The 22,078-nt window shown below is 46.1% G+C and overlaps 1 protein-coding gene across 1 annotated transcript in view; it reads right to left on the bottom strand.

Moving 5' to 3' along the window:
- MYO1H (myosin IH) overlaps positions 1-22,078 on the bottom strand; it is a 655,926-nt gene that overhangs the window by 519,893 nt on the left and 113,955 nt on the right. Inside the window, exon 7 of the mRNA XM_086943103.1 lies at positions 13,118-13,231. Coding sequence (XP_086799229.1) covers positions 13,118-13,231 — 114 coding nt within the window. The remainder of the gene's footprint in view (positions 1-13,117; positions 13,232-22,078) is intronic.

The following is a 22,078-nucleotide window of genomic DNA, read 5'->3' as shown; positions in this document are numbered from 1 at the left end:
GTGGAGTGTGGTAGAGTGCAGTGGCAGACAGTGGTTTAGCACACAGGGGAGTAAAATAGAGTGGAGTTGCATAGTGTGGAATAGCGTACAGTAGTGTTGTTTATCATCAAATGGCATACAGTGGAGTGGCCTATAGTGGACTGAGATACAGTATAGTGGGGTCAGTGGAGTGGAGTGACGTTGAGTGGAGTGTCATAGAATGGAGTGTCATAGAGTGGAATAGTTTAGTGTGGTGTCGTAGAGTGGAGTTGTGTACAGTGGATTAGCGTAGAGTGGAGTAGCATACAGTGGAGGGTCGTACACTGTAATAGCATAGAGTAGAGTGAAAAGTCATAGAGCGGAATAGCTTATACTGCAGTAGTGTAGAGTGAAGTGCTGTAGAGTAGAGTGGCATACAGTAAAGTAGCGTACAGTGGAGTAGTGTAGATAGAATAACGTTCAGTGTACTGGCATTCAGTGGAGTGGCGTACAGTTAAGTGCCATATAGTGGAATAACGTGGAGTGTATTGACATTGAGCGGAGTGTTGTACAGTGGAATAGCATAGGCTGCAGTAGCACACAGTGGAGTGACATACATTAGAGTGGCACAGAGTAGGACGGCAAAGAGTGGAGTGGCGTTGAGTGTAATACCTTACAGTGGAGTGTCGTAGAGTGACGTGGCATATACTGAAGTGGTGTAGGGTGGAGTGACATACAGTGGAGTAGGGTACAGTGGAATAGCATTTAGTTCAGTGGTGTACCCTGGAGTGGCATAGAGTGGAGTAGCATAGACTGGAATAGAGTGGAGTTGCGTAGAGTGAAATAGCGTAGAGTGGAGTACATATAGTAGAGCGGCCTACAGTGAACTGGCAAACACTGCAGTGTCATAGAATGGAGTGGCATGCAGTGTAATAGCATACAGTTTAGTGATTTAGAGTGTAGTGGTGTAGAATGGAGTGTGGTAGAGTGGAGTGGCGTACAATGGATTAGCGTACAGTGGAGTGGCATACAGTTGCTTAGCTAATAGTGCAGTAGGGTATAGTCTACTGACCTAGAAACATATGTATGAATCTTCCAATTTGCAGTTCCTAAATAGTGAATCCTAAGAAATCGCTATTTAAGAAATGCAAATTGAAATGTACAAAAAATTGTAATTTCCTAATAACGATTCCTATGGAGTCGCAATCGCTGTTAGGAAATCGCAATTTAGGAAATGCAAAACCATTTATATCTATCAGCCTAAGGGCCAATGAATGGTTTTGCATTTCTAATTTGCAATTTCTTAGCAGAATATCACAATTTAGGAAATGCAAATCCATTCATACCCATGTGCATAAGGGCCGTATGTATGAATGGTTTTGCATTTCCTAATTTGCGATTTCCTAGTAGGAAATCACGATTTAAGGTATGCAAAACTATTGGTACCTTTGGCCCTCAGCCCCCCTTAATTACATGCAAAGGTAAGTGCGGATCCTACAAAGTGCTCCAATGCCCTCTTGTCAAGTGCGCCCTCTATGGCACATTAATAAATGCATTTTGGGGTGCTTTTTAGGTCTCGCCTAGGCAGCGCTTGCACTGTCTCTGCGAGGCATGCTGTATATAGGATATGGGCTTTGAAAGCTCCTCCCATTTTCAAGAACTGCGCCTGTTACATGTGTCAGTTTGTGAGCACTATTTTCTACCAGTGCTCGTGGTTTTCAAAGGTCTGTTGTAAACAGGGCTGTAAATCTTGCTCTTTTCTACCTGTATTTATTAACAGCGCCCATATGATTTACTTTTTTCTTCGCTTACCTTCAAAGAGCAAATAGCATGGAGCAGTGATCGCTGTGGCCTTTATTTATTTAATATAGTGCCCATCTTGCCTTGCTTCAAAAGCACCTCCCTCCCATCTCCAACGCAGCATTCAGAGAGCTTGCTGTGCACCTTTATTTATTTATTAATAGCACCCGTTTGATTTCTTTTTTCTTGCCTTACCTGCAAAGAACACCCCTCTCACCTCTCAAACAGCATAGAGCAGCGCTCGTCATGCAACTTTATTTATTTATTTATTTATTTATTTAACGGAGCCAGAATGCTTTTTTTTCTTGCCTTGTTTTGGTAGAGGTGCTATTTCAGTCTGAGGTGGATTTCTGTGTGTCAGTCTCCCAGCCCGAATACTACGTCACAGAGCTGCAATATCCAAGACCTAGGTGGGCAAGCCAGCGAATACAGAGAGGGAGCCAGTATCAAGTTTAGCTTGGCTTTAAAGCCAAAACACGAGCTAAGCTAAGATTTGGCACATAAAAGATTTCAACAAACGTCAAGTAAAAATATAAGAATTACCCATTCCAATAAACAAACAACTTTCGTTTTCTATATATTTATTTTTGTAACAATGGTGACACGCCGCACGGCATACCGCCATTACTACAAAAGTGTCAAGATCTACGTGGCGCGGGTGAGCGCTGAACTCTACCTCAGTACAGAAGACAGATCACAGCCCGGAAGGCTCAGGAACTGCAAGATCCGGCATGCCAAGCGTGTGCGTCACGCACCCGGAAATGAGTATTTAAGGCGCATGGGCCGAAGGGACATTGTCGAATATTTTGATTCCTGATCGGCTGTCCGTTGTGTCCCGCTTGTTCTGTGTTCACGGGAACAAGGAGCTGTGTCTAAGTTCGACGTTGGAGTAAGTATCGCAGTTTGGAACTACGATATAGTTTCCCGGAAACGAGCGGCTGCTCGTTTCACTTTGCATCAGTGGAGTCTTGGTCGAGCGTTGGTTTCTACGCTCCCGAGACGGACTGGAACAGAGACGCCCACCAAAGGAGGTGGTTGCTGCGTCTCTGTTTTGGGTTGTTCGGTTATTTACTGAACCCTTCGGTAGGGCACCTGGTCTGGTGTTCCCAAGGCCTTGAGGATTACAGAGGACTCCTCAGCGTGCTCCCCCATCAGTCGTTTTCGAACGGCATTTTCGGCCGTTTCTCTGCACAGTGTCCTCTGTTGGCCGGACACCGGGACCGGTGTCCATGCAGAGGACGGTTGGATCCCGGCTCTAATAACTAGTAGCCAACGGCTGATGGGTAACGTATGAGAGACCTTGGGTTGCGAGACTTTTATCGCTCTTTCTATTTTGTTTTCTTTATTCTATGTGTACTTGCGATTATTAAACAAGAACATAGAAGTACAATTGTTTCCGTGGTTTGTTCTTGCCATTGTCCTCGATCCCGAGAAGTGGGGGATTACATAATATTCGACCTTAACATTTCAATCGTCTCCCGATTGAGGCAGAAAGGACATGGCCACATTGGACGATGTGGTGGCAGCCTTGGCAGCCGTCCAAGTAGAGCTCGCGGCGTCCAGGCAGGAGAATGCGGATCTAAAGGCCAGGTTTGATGCAACACAGAGGAATCCCTTTGATGCAGGAAACGCCACCGTGCCTACCGCCCCTGCGGTAGTAGTAGAGATGCCTGTGACTGTTCCCCTAGCCAATCCGGAACGGTACAGCGGAGACCCCGAGACTGTTCAGGTGTTCATGACTCAGGTGGCATTACATTTATCCTGCAAGCCCAAGGCATTTCCCACGAGTCAGGCCAGAGTGGCCTTTCTCATTTCGTACCTCGCTGGAAACGCGGCTCAATGGGCGGTGCCTCTTGTGAGCAGGGATGACCCCATCCTATGCGATTGGGGTGCGTTTCATGAGGAATTCATGAAAGTGTTCGATCGACGTGCGGATACCTACAGGAGACCGGTGTCCATGCAGAGGACGGTTGGATCCCGGCTCTAATAACTAGTAGCCAACGGCTGATGGGTAACGTATGAGAGACCTTGGGTTGCGAGACTTTTATCGCTCTTTCTATTTTGTTTTCTTTATTCTATGTGTACTTGTGATTATTAAACAAGAACATAGAAGTACAATTGTTTCCGTGGTTTGTTCTTGCCATTGTCCTCGATCCCGAGAAGTGGGGGATTATAAAAAGTCAATGAATAAAAAATAAATAGTCCTAAAAAAAAGTTGTTTTTCTGCCGTATTATTTTTCCATTTGCAAAGCCAACAGCTCTGAATTTAACTAATGCGAGACCTACTGCAAAGCAAATGCTTGTTTTAAATTGCACCTGGTTACCATCGGATAGTTTACCATGGTAATAGCATTTCCTAAATGAAATTTCGTTTTTAGAAAATTCTTTGTACATGTGCTTAGGAAATCGCAAATAGGAAATCCCTATTTGTGACTTCCTATTTTGGTAATCGCAAATTGCGGTTTCTACTCGGTATAAATCTTAATTTGCGACCGCATATATGCCTTTGTACAGGCCATCGTACATTCCTTAACAATATGCAATGTGAATTGGTCCAGGAGTAATGCAATTTCTTTTTGTACATATCGGCAGTGTAGTATAGTGGCTTAGAGTGTAATAGCGTAAAGAAGAGTAGCGTACAGTGGAGTGTCACAGAGTGGAGTGTAATAGAGTGGAGTGTGGTACTTGAAACAGACGAATCATGAAAGTAAGAGAAATGATATAGATCTAATGGGGCAGATATTGAGATTATAAGGTATAAATGCTAATGTGTCATAGTAGGTGTAAACAGTGAAAGTAGTGTTAAAGTTATAAGTGTAAAATACTTAGGGCTTTATTACGAGTCTATCAGGACTTGCGGGAGCACAGTGGTGGCAGTCTTCCGACTGCCCCATTATGACCAGGGAAATCGGGCCACTCTGGGGCCACCCCAATCACTAGGGATAAGAGTTCTCTGATGGTGGTGCAGCAGTATTGAGCCCGCAATAGGCTTGATGCGGCTGCTGCAGCCCCACCAACCATATTACGAGCTTCTTCACCACCACGTTTTCATGGTGGTGCGACTGACATGAAAAGGGTGGCAGTGAGGAAACAAAGGGGGCCCTGCAGAGTCCCCTGTGTGCCTCACGCCATGGGGATGCACACAGGGGGGCACATCATGTGCCCCTTGTGTGCATGCACAACAGCACCTGTACGCCATGGACTGCAGCAGTCCATGCCGTGCAGGCACTGCCTTTGACATTCCTCTGTGGTGCCTATTCATAGGCACTGCCCTTGGGAATACCAAATAACCCCCCGGCAGGCAGGAAAATCTCCTGATCTGAAGGCGGTTTTAAATGGGTTTGGCGGTGCGGGCGGTCCTGCTCCAGCACTGCCGTACTCTCAATAAGGCCCCAAGTAATATATTGTACTGTGGTGTACTGACGTATGTTGGCCTTATATACCACAGTACATGCTGATATCAAGGCAGTATCTGATCGGCTAATGACTGTCTTTACAAAGCGTAAAAGGCAGCAGTGTAGTTTTCTGCAAATGTTCGGTGCGTTCTGGGTTAAGGCTTGATATATAGGTAAGTATTAATTTTTATATTTGTTCTCTCCCTATTACCACTTTCAAAGCTGGACTGGGAACAGCAGAAAAAAGCCCTGGCAATGTGCTCGACAGGCCCAGGAGCGAGGGGGTGGGGGTGGGTGGGTGCTAGTGAAAAGCACTGCTCCCGGTTTTTGTTACAGGGGGCCGATATCGCAGCACTGCTGCAAAACCGGCCCCCAGTAACAAAACTGGCCCCCACAGGTCCAAAATCAGGCCTCACCCTTCTGACCCACTGGGAAAATGACAGTGCCCTCTATGGCCAGTCCGGCCCTGACTACTTGATAAAAGTGATACTAGTTAGATAAATGTATTCATAACTGTCCATTTATTTTTTCATGAGTGTAGGGAGAACTGCTCCTTTAAAAAAAAAATATTTAAGTAGCAAGGCAATTTTTATGTATTACCACAGTACTACGTAGATGTTTTTGTGAAGATTTAAGTATGTAAATAATTGAAAATATACGGTAGTACACTATGGGGCATATTCTCAAGAATATGTGATAACCATTGCAAAAGTAACTTAACACAACATTCAACATTGCAGTCTATCATGGGAAAATTATGATGTGTTAACTAAGTATTCACAACACCGAGGCACCATGCAATAGGCCCCCTGTTTGCGATAATGTCAACGTGATGCCGTAAAAATGCGAAACACGAACGCAAGAAAACTTGCGATGAGGCCAATTGCGATACAAAAAGCAGTTAAAACCAGCGGCAGGCCTGCAAATCCCACGCGTCTGGATGGAAAATGCACTATAAAAGCAACAAAAACAACACACCAAAAACAAACCAAAGTGCATAGCAACATGGATGCACCCTGAGTGCTGGTGCCAACGAGAACCCCACAAGCCCCACATACCACCAGCAAGTAACAACTGGGTCAGGGAAGGCCAAGGAGAAGAGGCAGAGGAAGTGGAGAAGTGTGGCTCAATGGTTAGAGCGGCAGACCCTGATGCAGAGGTCTAGCCCGGGACCAGGGTTCAATTCCCCGCCTCAGCGGGTCTTGGGCTCAAAATTCCACGGACCTGATAATTCTCGCCTCTGTGCCTTTTCCAATCATGGAGTCCCACTCTGCAACTCTGGACAATAGCTTGCTTAATCTCCACAACAGCCCCCACAACACTAAGGATGCCTGGCCTCCACCTTGGGGGTGCCCAGGAGTGGACGCCTCACAGGGAAAGCCAGGATGGGTTCCACAGCGGTATTCGTACAAGCGCCTTGAGACCCTTGCGGGTGAGTAGTGCGCTATACAAGTATCAATTTACATTTAGGAAGACAGGGTGCAGTCCACAGCAAAAGCAGATCAGCTTCTCGGAGATGACAGAACACTACCATCAAATGACACACAATTAGACTACCGTGAATGCAGTCGGAGTGTCAAGGAGGCCAAGAGAGGCTGACATGATATGAAAATCTAAACCAGGCATAAAGCCGCTGCCAACAGGAAGGCAGCAATGGTGACAGGAGGTGGGAGTCCTGCGCCACAGGAGGAGCTAAAGGAAACGGAGGCCACAGTCATCAGTGTGGAGATGGTGCAAGGAGGCGGGAGTCTGGACACAGCTCGGAAGGACCTGACACAACATTAACAGGGTGAGTAACAACCAAGGACAGGGGGGACAGGGGGAGATGGGCACAATGGCACACATGCACAATGATATGTAGCACACTGCACACCCACAATTAACCTTGATCATGTCCTGTCATGAAACTGTCAGATGGAAATGTATGCATACAACCTCACATCTGTCATGTAGTCCAAATGTCCACTGTCCCGCATCTAAATCCAGCACCTTCAAAACAGTCACAATGTACATTGTCATACCATCTGCATGTAAACAAGAACAATGCGCCAACATACATGTCAACACAATGTCAACATGCATCTCCCCTTCACATTGCAGAGGGACATACAACAGCTCCAGCAGAGCACAGCAGACGACTCATCAGTGATGCCGGAGATGACCACCACACCTTCCACACCAACGCCCTACAACAGCCCATAGACATCCCACGCAACCCAGCACCAGGACCAGGGTAGCCAAGCTACATAGAGTAGGACACAGCCCCTGCAACAGAACAACACAGCAAGAAACACCTGCAAGCACGGCTGGTTCCCGACACTTCACCGAACCACACATGGCATCCCAATGCCAGGTGTCAGAATGCCACAAGGAGGTGGCCGAACAGGTGCGGGTGAGGCCCGAACCCATGGAAGACGAACCAGATCACATACGCGGGTGTCTAATATCCTTCAGGACCCACCTACAACCCACAAATGATACCTACACTGCCTCAGAGACACATGCAGGTGCACATTCCCAGTACAGAACCACGCCTAGGGGCACACAATTATTAGTCACACACCCACGTTGGCTCTGTGCAAGACGGCCCAGTTCACTCCTCTTGCGTATTAAGTGGGTGACGACAAAGCTACATGTCCAAGCTCTAACCCGCTGCCTGAGGTGACATGTCTGCGTCTACTGTACACAGCTCGATGTAATGTCGTAGGGCCCAGGGCCCTCATGCATACAACATTACCACAGGGATACATGCAGATAGTATGTGGAACTGGCTGCGGTCATGTGCACCCAGCCCCTTTATTGGCAGGGCCACATGTACAGTGACATCTGTGCTGGATGTGTGTGGGGTGAGTGTAAGCCAGCCTGCATGGAGTGATTGGTGCTGTCAACAACTTGAACAGTGATCACCATTAAAATGGAAACAGAAAACACCAGCATAACATAAACAACTGCGAAGCATCATGGTGGTAGCCGGAGCAAGTACAGAGGTCACCCAAAATGCAAACATAAGTGTCCGTGAGTTGCAGTGCACTGAGGTTGGGGCAAAAGAGCTGAGAAGGGTATCAGGCAGATGATAGCATCCATGACAGAAGTGAGCAACTCCGTTAGTCCGCCGTTAGTGGCACTGGGGCTGAGAGGGGATGCAGTCTGCGATGATGTTGGTACAATGATATGAACTCTGCCATTGCTAAATCAAGACTCTGTGACCTACTTGACCGCAGTGTAGGCCGGAGTCAGTTGTCAGCAGTGGCCCACAGCCATGTGTCATTGGCTCGCGATGCACAGAGTTAGTGACACCAGGGCAGTTGTCGGTAGTGTTTGTTCACCTACGTAACGATGATCCTTTTTTCATCCTGACTGCAAAGCGTCATCCTCAAACACCTCTCCTTGCGTGCAATGATATGTACTCTGCCATTGAAATATCGATACCCAGTTCCAATTGTGGGACCTACTCGAGCGCAGCGTACGCCGAGGCCAGTATTCCGCGTGTGCCTACAGACACGTGTGGTTGTAATGCTATGCACAGATTTGGTCGCACCACATCTACGGGACTATAGTTATATAACCTCTGCCATGAATTATGTTCTCTGCCATAGCGTAATCAAGACTCAGTTCCAAATGTGTGACATACTTGTCTGCTGGGTATGCCGGTGGAGTACGTTGATGAGAAAGGAGTACTGCGGCCCTATGCTGCGGAGCCCGTGATGGTCTGTGGAGGCTGCCTGGGTTGCGGCCCTCGGGTTTGGAGCTTGCACCGGCACATGGTGGGCCCTCTTCGACAAACCCCGGTGTCTGCAGGTGGGCATTGAGGCCTGGGGGCGGAGGGTCGGGCAAGACTGATTCGGGGACCGGAACCCTGGGGTGCAGCAGGCGCACAGGATCGCAGGCAACACCACTCATGGCAACGGCGTCGGCCTCGTGGCAGTTTTGAGAGGCGCTGCCCTGGCAGACAAATTGGGAATTCAAGCAAACATACCAAGCTACATTGCCGTGATCTTCCCCACTGGTTGGGGTGACATGGTTGTGTCCACTGTCCACTAGACTCCAAACACCAGCTGTGTGTGTGTCGACATGGATATGTGTATGGTCTGCATACTGAAGTCTGGCCCTCACATCCACGCCACACTTAGCATTGTGTACATTCTCATTCATGGGTCACTTGCCTCCTTCGCACATCCCTGGTCCCCAACTCTTCCCACATTCTGCTATTGTGTGGCTGAGGTGCCATGCCATTGATGGCTAATATACATGGCTGGCCAAGGTTCCCACAGTAAGTTGTGGTGTCGTTTCTGGTGGGTGTGCATATTGTGTGGCATGTTGTATGTGAGCTTGTGATGTATGCATTCCTGATCTTGTGAGTTGCATGATTATGGAGTTGAGGTGTGTGGTGTGTGGTGTGTTCATGTGGTATTTGCCAACGAACAGTGCATTTCCTTGGGTGCCGTCCTGGTGGCGCTGGTTGATAATGGACTGTTGGAAGATGTAGGGATCATGCATACTGCCTGGGTGGTTGGCGTCGATGTTGGTGAAGAGTCCCGGGTGGTCCACTATTGCCTGCACATTGATGGGATACGTGCGCTTTCTGTTGAGGTTATTGTGTGCAGTGTTGCCAGGGGGCACAAGTAGGACATGGCTGCAGTCAATTGCCCCTGACACGTGTGGGAAGCCAGCTGTGGTGTAGTCGCCTTGCTTGGTCTCCAGCTGTTCCTGCGCAGTGTGGGGTAATATAGAGAGTGGCATACCGAGCTGATGGGGCATTCCATGACCGTTATGAGGGACTTGGATTGGGGTGGCTGTGTGACTCCTCCGACTCAGGCAGTTGTTGTTTGGAGGGTACCAGAGGCCAACACGTGCAGCACGGCCAGCGGCTATGTCTGAGGTGGGCAGTTGGTTGTCCGCTGTGTTGGTACCGTCAGCCTGTGAACAATGTTGGTCAGGATGCGGAGGATGGTTGGTTGTTCCTTTGTGCCTGTGGTGGGCAGTGACATTCTCTGGTGTTGGGTCTGTGAGGTTATTGCGTTTTCTGAGGGTCGCTGTCTTTGTCTGTGCTGCCTCAGTGTTGGTCCGGGGGGTGGATCTTGGGGGTGGTGGCAGTGGGTGTTGTTGCCCTCTTGGGGCTCCGCGCTGCATGTTCGTTGGCTCCATGGCATATGTTGTTCTTCAAGTGTGGCTCTGGGCTGGTCTCCCTTTTGTGGTGCAGGCAGTCGTCCGACTTTACACCAGGTCAGAGAAGGTGTTAATTTCCTGCTGCTAATGTGCCTTATCGCATTTTTTGGGTTCTTATCGCCTATCTGTCTGGTCTTTGAGAATGTTGTTGCGGCTTTTGGTATGGGAACGCTTACTCTGCATCTCATTAGCGTTAGTTGACGGGGTCATCTGTGGCAATGCTTTTTGCCGCTGCTATTGCAGGTAAACTGGTGATATGGGCTGTTAGCACCAGCTTGTGAATGGGGTGATAAAATTATTGCCACTTTGGCCGCGATAAAGTGCTGTTAACTCTGCGATGACTCCTTGAGAATATGCCCCTATATTTGTAAAAAATATTTTTAAATAGGAGTACTGCGATACTCTGTACATTTTACCGAGTACCTAAAGGATCATGTGCCTACCAAGGATCACTGTACAGAGTACCTAAAGGATCATGTACACACCAAGGATCATTTTACGTGTCGTACCTAAAAGGATCATGTTCACCCTATAATGTGTCATCCTGCCAAATTTCATCAAACACCGAATGGGCGTTTTGCAGCTAATTGTGAGTACAAAGTCTATGGAACAAGCATTGGTGCCTAAACGAGTTTTGGGACCCCCATCTTATCTTTGAACGATAGATAGATAGATAGATAGATAGATAGATAGATAGATAGATAGATAGATAGATAGATAGATAGATAGATAGATAGATAGATAGATAGATAGATAGATAGATAGATAGATAGATAGATAGATAGATAGATATTTCCTGTGGAATAAAATTCAAACGTACTTGCAAAGTATGGTTGTGTGATAATATGATTGAGTACACACTTGCGAATTTTAAATGAAAAATGTAAATATACATATATATATATATATATATATATATATGTATATAGATATTTAGATATATAGATCTATACACACACGCACCCATTCACACACACAGACACACACATACACACACACCGTTTATGCATTGCCATTAAAAATGCAATGAAAGGGCAGGGAGCTTGTGACCGTATCAAATCCTTTCGGTCTGCAATGTAAAATTCCCATCAGTCAATTCTGTAAATGTCCAAGCCTATTACTGGGCTTGCATGAAGAACCATGAAAGAGCAGGAGAAGCGGCCCGTTAAATTACTGCACTGTGCAAAGTATAGTTTCTAAATCAGGTCTAATGAAAAAGTTCAAAAACTTATTTAAGAAACTAATTTATCTCCTTGCAGTAAATTTCAAATTCTGGGGAGACTGCCGCTGTCTTGGCAGTAAAAACATGCAGAGCAGCAAAAAGCTACAGGCCGGTACATGTCCTTGACCCACATGCCAGCAGTTATGACAAGTAGGCAAGTGTCCAAAGTAGTGTGCTCACTGAAGTTTTAGTCCAGACTTGTGAAACTATTACACCCTCGTTGTGAACACTGGTAAGAAGTTTTAACAAAAGCTGCCATATAACATCTTAAGATAGTAGCTAAAATGGCTGCATAAATATAATTCCGCTACATAAGACCACATTATTTCTTTTCAGTTATAAGCGAAGCCCTTTTGATTCCAGTTCCCAAAGGAAAAAGCACACACACTCCCGGCAGGTAAATTGCAGATTGTAGTTTAATGAGCAGCGCGCTCTACACGTTTCAACACCAGTCTGCCTTGTTCAATGGACACTGGAAATTATCGTTGTTGATGTTACCGGGATCATCCACACCTGGGCACGCGCTACTCTTGGAGGGGCAGGGACCTTTATGGAAACACATTCTCCAAAAGAAAAAAAAAATATATATATATATATATATATATATATATATATATATATATATATATATATATATATATATATATATATATATATATACATCATACACATAGCAAGGATGGGCAATGGGTCAGCCCACTCCTTCTATGGGTTATCCTTAGTGTGACTCACGTCACTTCACAAGGACCACATCCGGTCACAAAGTTGTTCCCTTTAGTGCAAAGGACTGCCAACATTATTTTTGCTTTCGCACAATAGTTTTTGCTGCCGAGGAGGATCCGGCAGCGCCCTCAATAATATAGTTATAGAAAAACCATGACAAAACAAAACAAGCATTGACACAGCCAAAAAGCTGGTTGCAAATACTGGATCTATTGAGTTTACTAATCCTTGCTACATAGAAGTGCTCTCAAAACTGGGCAATAAACTCAAACAAAATGTTCCTTCATTTGAACTCTTCCTTCCTATGAAACTTGATAACTGAGTGTGGCACCTAATCCTAGCAGCACAATGCAAGTGTATCGTCATTTTTTTTTACAGCACATTTTTGTGAGAAAAGTTATAGAAATCAGTGGCAATTTAGAACACCTCTTTCAAGTACTAATGCTTGAAGTGCATGCTTCATTAAAAGCATGGTAGGCCTCAAACAATATTTGTGGATCCTGTTGGAGGCAGCAGCCTTTTCCCCCGACAATATGGTCCGACTGCCTGCATCCAAATGTGGCTGTTGGACCGATGCCTTGTATGTCGGTGGGACCTCCACCGACGGCCTTGTAGCTCGCGGTCCCACCAACATCGTAATTAGGCCTTAAATCAGGGCACTGGAGGAAGAGCACACTATACTCTGGATTGCTTTCCTACCTAGCCCAAGCCTACCTACATTCTCTTTAAAAACTACTATAGGCACAGCTGTTCCAGTTAGTGTCCAACAAGCAATGGCAGGTATACTGAATGAAGGAATACCACACAGGAATTCTGCTATGCAAATAAATAAAATAAGTATGACAGAAAATACCTTAGATATCCATCTTATCTGGCTGCCGTCGGTGATGATGGCACGCCCATGGTTATCTTCACTGAATTGAATGTTACCCAGGTGCAAAACACTGGCAATTATTCCGAATAGATGCTGTGGCCAGACAACAGAAAAGCAGTCATGAAAACATATAGATTCACATAATCACAAAAAAGGATAAACAGACAACCCACAACTATGGTTAAACCCATAATGAACATCAATGAACGTGTTAATGGCACAGTTTAATGTTCAAGTGTGTACGACATTTCCTGGAACTGAAAAGTTCAAACTCAAGTACTTGTGAACTAGCAACTGTGCTAAGTTCATACATTTGTAAGATGTGAATGTACATTTTTTAATATTTATTTGCATTAAACAGAACCAAAATATTTCTTTATTTAGTATGTCTGCGGGCATTTTTATTAAAAAAAAAATACTTCAAACACAAAAGTGAGATTTTGCCCAAACATTTCATACACCACTCTTTTTGTATGGGCATTAAAAATGTTTAAAACACTATGAAAAACCCAAAAGAAAACTTCAAATAAGGTATTTACATTGTGAAAACATATCTAAGGATGTTTAAGTTCTTAGTTTAGGTTCTCCAAAGCAATGGTTACGGTGGATTACTCCTAGATGTGAACTCTCGAAATTATTGAAATCAAAGACTATCATACAGAATGGGATCCTAAAATCAGTTGAACTCAAATAGTGATAAAATATGTTTTTTGCCCAAACAGAGTACAGATTTTCCTTTGGAGGGGACATTGGGAGAGAACACAGATGACTATTAGGCCTTATTATTTAGTAGGTTGGTGTATAATTTTTATGAGGTTGTTATAAAGATCGTTTTGTGCTACAATGGCTTAGGACAGAACTATTTAGTGATTTGCTTAATAGTAAATGGATATGGAAGATATAGCAAAAATAGCCTACAACAGTGTCATCTTAAAGGCTTTTGGGCCGTGGGCTAGACACATTTAGGGTCTACCTCTTCGGTACAATCTTGAACGTCATTGCACATTTTATGCTAATTGAAGCAATATTGAAATATACTTAAACTTTCAGAAATAAGGTCACACACAAAAACATCCGAAGAATGTCTTGCCCAGTGTTTCAAAAATCCTTAAGATGACACTAGGTAGAGAGAGAAAGAGTGAGGGATAGATAGAGGTAGACAGACATGGAAAAAGTGATTGAGTAGAAGAAATGTAAAGAGGTGAGCTAAGCTGAGCGAAGCATCACTTTGCCAGGAGCCCCTAGGAAAGTGGGGGCGCTGGGCAATTACCATCTTTGCCCATGAGTTGAAACGTCTCCGGTCTGCAACTGTGTGTGATCACTTAATCTTCTTTAGCTAACCAACCAGAAGCACAATCACTGGTAATTGTTGTTATTGGTGTTATGCTATGTATTTAGTATTTACTCATACCTGCATGTATACAGGAGCTTCATGGCACTAAAGACAGGCACAACATATCTAAAGGCCTTGTGAGCAAAAACAGTTACAGTTGATTTATAGTTAAAAAAAAATCCAAAAATACAAGAAAAGCAACTCCATCATTTCATTGGTTAAAAATCAAATTTAAATTTTTTGTTTGGTTTACCAAAACCGTAAGGGAAGGCTTAGGGGTCGAAGCGCAGGGTGTTTGTACCATTCTTTGGAAGGCACAATTGTGTAGGCCCAGTCCCCAAATTAGGCTGTTTACGACACAGGGACTTGAAGGAGCCATTTGCCCAATAGAACAAAATGGTCACGCTGGGACCATAAGCCGGAATTTGGGAGCCAGGAAAAAGATGGAGGAATTGTGGATTACCTAATGTACCTCTACCAAGGCTTTGACAAGCACACACTTTACAAAAGGCAACCAGTGAGGACCTCAGAGTTTAGGAGTCATACAGTCTCTATGTCTGGTGCTAGCTGGGAAGTGAGCTACAGCATTCTGTACCAGCCAGAGTTACGTAAATGACTTGTTGCGAAGACCGAGGAAAATGGAATTTGCACAGTTGAGGAAGGACTGGATCAGGGCTACTAACATTACCAGGTCAATGCATGGCAGAATTGTACTCAGTGACTTAATTTTCCAGATGCCAGACTTTACAAGTTTGTAAATCTGGTATCCTGTAGAGAGATTTGAGTCAATGCAGATAGGTAGATTTTGAGCGATAGTTGAGGGGAGTGGAAGGGAACCCATAAGATCAGGCCTTGTGATGGAATTCTAGTTTGTAAATGCCCCGGCTGGAATTTAGTTTGAGAACCCTCAGTGCAATCAATGATGCAGAGTGGTTAGAGTACTAGCCAAAGTGTCATGGGTATGAGCAGGTTACAATACAGATGCTTATAATTTGGTCAGGTTGAATAGTACCTTTGAATGCGAGCAGACAGGGGGCAGTCAGCTATATTGATTCTGCTGGACCTGTCTGCCGCATTTGATATGGTTAATCATGAGGTCCTCTTGGAGAGGCTGGAGGGATTTGGGGTGGAGGGCATGGCACTGAAGTGGTTACAATCTTACCTGACCAACAGACATCAGGCAGTAGCCCTTACCAATCAGACTTTACTGATGTCCGGCACGGAGTTCCTCAGGGGTGTGCAATCAGTCCGATATTATTTACTGTCTACATGAGCCCTCTGATTGCTGTCATTAAGTCGCATAACATCAATCTTGTGAACTATGCAGTTGACACCCAACGTATCTTGTCACTGGAGTGGAATCTATCGATATCATTGGAAATTTTTCATGACTATATGCAGGACACTGCACACTAGCTTAAAAATAATTCCCTGCAATGTAACAGTGACAATACAGAAATTCTATGCTGTGCAGTTGAGAAAGTTCCACTCTTACTCCCAACTGGCTTCTGGCCTATCAACACGGTCACACCACTGATACCCTCTGAGACGGTGCGTAATCTGGGAGTCAGTTTCAATGATAGGCTGAGTCTAGAAGCTCAAATAAATAAGACAGTTGGGAGCTGCTTCACCCTTATCAGAGTGCTTTGGAATATTCTGCCAATGTTACCAACTCAGGCTAGAGCACTGATAGTAAGGAGTGTCATCATGAGTAGGCTAGATTATTGCAATGCACTGCTGCTAGAGTTCCCAAGGTATTTGATTGGTAGCCTCCAGAGAATCCACATAATGGCGGCCAAATTAGCTTTAATGAGGTCACGACGCTCATCAGTCGCCCAGGCACTATGGAGCTTCATTGGCTTCAAGTTTCACAGAGGATTCAATTTAAGTCTCTCTGTATTGTTTTTAAAGTTCTGCACGCTCTGGGGCCTGAACCGCTGCAGAACAAATTTGAATGGTATGTCCCTATTCGCAGTCTTCACTCTTCCTCAGCTTAATTGGTGAAAGTTCCCAGGTTCCGAAGAACAAAATCGGGAGGAAGAGCCTTTACTATTGCAGCGGCACGACTCTGGAATAAACTTCCAACTGACTTGAGACAAATGGAAGACCTGTTGCAGTTTAGGAAGAAAATAAAGACCTGGCTTTATCCCAGAATATAATTCATTGTCTTCCAATAGTTCCTTGGAACATTGTCTCTCCCACTACACTTACAATGGTAGGGCATATGTATCTTAGCGCCAGGATATCCGTTGCGTCACAATGCGCTTTATAGGTATTGATAACATTAACATGCGATTGGCGTATATGTCGTTGCACCCAAGTAGCATAACAAACAGATTCAGAAAAGGGGGGTGGTGATGGACAGAGTATCTGAATAAAGCAGAACACTCCTACCCAGTCAAAAGATCAGGGCTTGATCCATCACCGTTTTTTAGCTCACTGCACCATCCCAGCTCAGAACCTGGCTACATGCAAATTAGTCTGTCCCTGGCCCAGTGCATCATGGGAACAGGGCAGACCAAACTACCAAGCCAATTCTTATACTGGAAAGGAAACAAGCTTCCGGGGACCGGTTTCTGGCATTACAGCCGTCTTCGGCCCGGCTTGCTTGAATCCTGATGGTGCAGTGAGCAAGGGACTCATGTCTGAGCATACCCTTCCACGCTTATGGTGGACAAAACGATTCAGAAAAGGGGGGTGGTGATGGACAGAGTATCTGAATTAAGCAGAACACTCCTACCCAGTCAACAGATCAGGGCTTGATCCATCACCGTTTTTTAGCTCGGGATTCAAGCAAGCCGGGCCGACGACGGCTGAAATGCCAGAAACCGGTCCCCGGTAGCTTGTTTCCTTCCCGGTATAAGAATTGGCTTGGTAGTTTGGTGTGCCCTATTCCCATCATGCACTGGGACAGGAACAGACTAATTTGCATGTAGCCAGGTTCTGAGCTGGGATGGTGCAGTGAGCTAAAAAACGGTGATGGATCAAGCCCTGATCTTTGGACTGGGTAAGAGTGGTCTGCTTAATTCAGACACTCTGTTCATCACCACCCCCTTTTCTGAATCATTTTGTCCACCATAAGCGTGGAAGGGTATACTCAGATGTGAGTCCCTTGCTCATTGCACCATCAGGATTCAAGCAAGCCGGGCCGACGACGGCTGAAATGCCAGAAACCGGTCCCCGGTAGCTTGTTTCCTTCCCAGTATAAGAATTGGCTTGGTAGTTTGGTTTGCCCTGTTCCCATCATGCACTGGGGCAGGAACAGACTACTTTGCATGTAGCCAGATTCTGAGCTGGGATGGTGCAGTGAGCTAAAAAACGGTGATGGATCAAGCCCTGATCTTTGGACTGGGTAAGAGTGGTCTCCTTTTCTGAAGCATAACAAACAGGGCAAAGGGAGCTTATAGGTATTAAGCAGTAATGAGGAAAGAACTGAGCATTGAGGGAGAAAAGTGGTTGCAGAAAAGTGGTCTATGAACGATCAGGAGGAAAAGAGTTGACGCATTTCAAAACAAGATCTTCAATGCCAATGTCCTCAATCTATCCACCAATAAAGCATGGCTGATTGTGTCGAAGGCAGCTGCAAAGATGCTCTAAAATTATGACTGACCTGGATATATCTTCCTTAAAATGCACAATTTTGATGCCCTGCTTGGTGGTTGCCATCATTCGGACAAAATGAAATTGATTTGTTAAAAAACCTGGATCCTATTTCATAAAAGGCCATTGTGCCAGTGGTAGCATCTTTGGGCCGGATTCAGAAAGCTTTTTCCATGAGTACTTGTGCTTAACTCCTGCCTCAAATGTCAATTTTTGAGTATCCAGCCCTGATTCACAGAATACTTTCCACGAACGGTTGAGTTTTAGTCCTTTCTTACATGTGGTTTTCCCATCCATTTTAAACTGAATTTCCTGTGAGTAAGCTTGGGTTAATCCTTGACATTTATGAGTAACTCATGCATAAGTCTGGACGAAGACACTACTAACCACAGAAAATGCTTGTAAGCAGGCCTGGCTATTCATGACTAATTTGTAACTAATATAGGAGTAAGACACAAATATTCATAGATAAAGGTTTGTAGTTTGGCTCTTAAACCTTACCCATGTTTGAACTGAAAGCCAATGCTGTTTTTCAACAATAATAAGCTGTTCCCTTTGAGAAAGTTGTATTTAAACATATTGCCACGTTTTCAATCTTTAGATTTTTCCACTTGTTACGTAAGCTCAGTCAAGTAATCACAGCTGGTGTTACCCATAACTACAGCCACAAAAGTCCTGCACTGCCAGAGAGTAATGGTAAATCGCAGGTGAACCTTTAGTTCAAAAAAGGCATGCTAATGAAGTCATTATTCATCAGCACCGCCAGATTCTTTCCTACTGGTGCTGGTGCTGGAAGTGACATATTTTAACAGGAGGGGGGAGAGAGAGAGTCAGTGGATTCAGTCTCCCAAGTCATATACATAAACAAAGTGGAATCCACTCAAGTGATAGTGATCCCTAGAGTGATGGGGAACACACAGTGTTGTTTAAATGCCCCTCACACACCAACAGGCCCCTTGGTGTCATGCTTCATCATCGGGGCCTTCGCACCCCTCTACGGGATGCGGCGTGCTGCGACTCGCGAATACGCAGGAGCACTTGAAGTGAACTATGTGTGGGGGTGTGTGTTATATACCAAGATGTGAGTGAGGTGAGGTGAAAAAAAGTGAATTAAAAAATACCTGGCACGTGCCTGCATGATTTTAATACTTTGAGGGTCACAAATTACCTGTTTACTTTTTTACTTTGCCCTGGGCGCCCCCACGCTCTTAATTACACTGCGCAGCGGAGTTTAACGCTGCTGTGGGACCTTGTTATTGCCGCCATTCCCGCCGCCCACGCAGGCCACGCCCCTTTTTCGAGAGGCCACGCCCCCCGTTCGAGAGGCCACGCCCTCCATCACCACTACTTAAGGCGTTGACTACAAGCGCCACGCTGATAGCGATTTCTCCTGAGGCGGAAGCCGGGAGTAGGCCTGCATGATTTTAATACTTTGGGTGTCACAAATGACCTGTTTACTTTTTTACTTTGCCCTGGGCGCCCCCACGCTCTTAATTACACCGCGCAGCGGAGTTTAACGCTGCCGCAGGACCTTGTTATTGCCGCCATTCCCGCCGCCCACACAGGCCACGCCCCTTTTTCGGGAGGCCACGCCCCCATCACCACCTTCTTTCCTCTATAAAAATGTGCATTTTCCGGTCCCGCAGCGGGCGCGCCGATTGCGCGCCTAAGGCAAGCCCATCTGCGCCCGTCCGCGACCGACCGGGACACGGGGCACAACACTATGTGCGATTTCTAACTTATACCTCTGAACAACTGTGCTCCTTCAAAAAGAACTGGCCGTTGAACCCTGCTATATTGTCCCATGCTCAAAAGCTTGGTATTGCTTCTCCCATGTCCATCACGTCCGCCCCCCCTCTCCTCCCACTACTGCCCTCCTTCTCAACACGAGATCAGCCGTCAAGCACCAAACTGAAATATTTGACCTTTTGGATTGTAATTCGCCAGATTTTCTGTTCTTAACCGAAACCTGGTATAGACCTGACTCCCTGCCTAGCGTCTTGGCCTCCCTCCCGCCACACTACTCCATGCTCCGTGCCGATCGACCCGAGAACAGAGCAGGAGGCGGGGTAGCCCTGATTGCTCGCAAGGGTTTTCATTTTCAGATACTGCCCTGGCCCACACTTCCAGCAGCCGACTGCCTTGTAGTACGATCCACCTCCCTAAAGACCCCAATTACTTGTGCATTAACATATCGACCACCTCAGCCATCCCCTGGCTTTCTTTCCGCTTTTCAGAACTTACTGGCCACCCTGGTAGTCAATAGTGCTTCTGTCCTTGTCCTGGGAGACTTTAACTTTTGGCCTACTGACCCCGCCAAGGACACTATCTCTAAAGACTTCACTCAATTGCTCCTCAGCCTTAACTTTACTCAGCACGTTCAAGGCCCCACCCACATCCGGGGCCATATTCTTGATCAGATCTGGACTCTTAACATTCCAATTTCCACCCCTACTATCTTGCCATGTCCCTGGTCGGATCATTCCTTGCTTGCTTTTTCCCTGGATTTGAGCCATAAAACATCTCTTTCTCGCCCCAAAAACACCTGGGCTAGAAATTGGCATAAAGTCGATCTCCCTTCTCTTTGTAATTCGCTAATTGCCACCTGCCCAGATCTTTCGGGCTCGGATCCTCACTCCCAGGCTAGCACCTTAGATAGTTGGCTCACCAAAGCCTGCGACCCAGTGGCTCCCTTGAAGCGGATCACCATCAACCGCACCCACAATGCCAACAAGTGGTTCAACCCTGGCCTCAAAGCCAAGACATTAGAGCTAAGGCAGTCCGAACGAACCTGGAGAAGAGTATACTGCCCCATCCGCAGACAACACTTTATCACCGTACTCAATGAATACAAAGTAGCTATTCTGACAGCCAAGACCGAATACTTCTCTGGGCGCATTTGATCTGCAGAAAGCCAGCCTCGTGAGATTTTTTCCACCGTCCACGAGCTGGCATCATCGGACAGAACTCTACCCAATACTCCCCCTTCTCAGGCCGTATGCGACTCGCTTAGCAAGTTTTTTATTGAAAAGATAGCCCTCATTAAAGCCAACACCCCCCCCCCTCCCCTCACCTTCCCTCCCCCCACCCCTTGATAATAACCGCTCCCTCACTCTCATTCCTCCTCTCACTAGAGAATCCTTGCTCCTTCTACTCAGTCGTGTCAAGTCAGGCTCCCCACTAGACATAGGCCCGGCACGCATCCTCCTTCAGTTTTTCTCTGCATGCCCATCCCCCGTCCTCACTCTCCTGAATAATTGCTTTATCTCTGGCACCGTTCCGGCCTCCTTTCAGACCGCCATAATCCTTCCTATATTAAAAAAATCAGGGGCTGACCCTTCTTCCCCGGCAAATTACCGCCCTATATCCCTTCTCCCTTATCTGGGAAAGGTAGCAGAGTCCCACGTCACCCAGGTGCTCAGCTCCTTTATAGAGAACAGCAACTACCTCGCTCCCTGCCAGGCGGGCTTCCGCCCCCGCCATTCTGTTCTGATAAGGTGGTCATTTCAGTCATGGACCATCTCAGGGAGGGCCTCGATACTAACATCCCCCAGACCCTGGTCCTCCTGGATCTGTCCGCCGCTTTTGACACGGTAGACCATTCCATTCTTCTGTCCCGTGTCAAGGCGGCGGGCATAGGGGAGCAGGTTCTAACCTGGATAGGTTCCTTCCTGGATGGCCGTACTCAGGCTTTCCACCTTGCTGAATTTTCGGCCCCGCCTAGCAGGGTGAAATGTCCCCCAGGGCTCTTCTCTCTCCCCCCTTTTATTTAACCTCTATATCCTTCCTCTTATTTTTGCTCTTCAACAAATGGAGGTCACAGTCTAAAACTATGCTGATGACCTCCAATTTATTTTTAATTTCTCCTCCTCTTCACTAGGTACCACTAGCTTCCGGTCCGTTTTGCTGTTTATCCGGGGTTGGATGAACGCAAACCATCTTAAACTCAACCCGGATAAAACAGAGCTGATTCTGACTGGAGGCAGTGGCAACCCCTGGTCGCCTTC

Source organism: Lissotriton vulgaris, chromosome 11 (genome assembly GCF_964263255.1).
Source record: "Lissotriton vulgaris chromosome 11, aLisVul1.2, whole genome shotgun sequence".
In the NCBI taxonomy this organism is placed as follows: domain Eukaryota; kingdom Metazoa; phylum Chordata; class Amphibia; order Caudata; family Salamandridae; genus Lissotriton; species Lissotriton vulgaris.
Note: the sequence above shows the minus strand (reverse complement) of the source record. Positions and strands in the feature narration are given on the sequence as shown.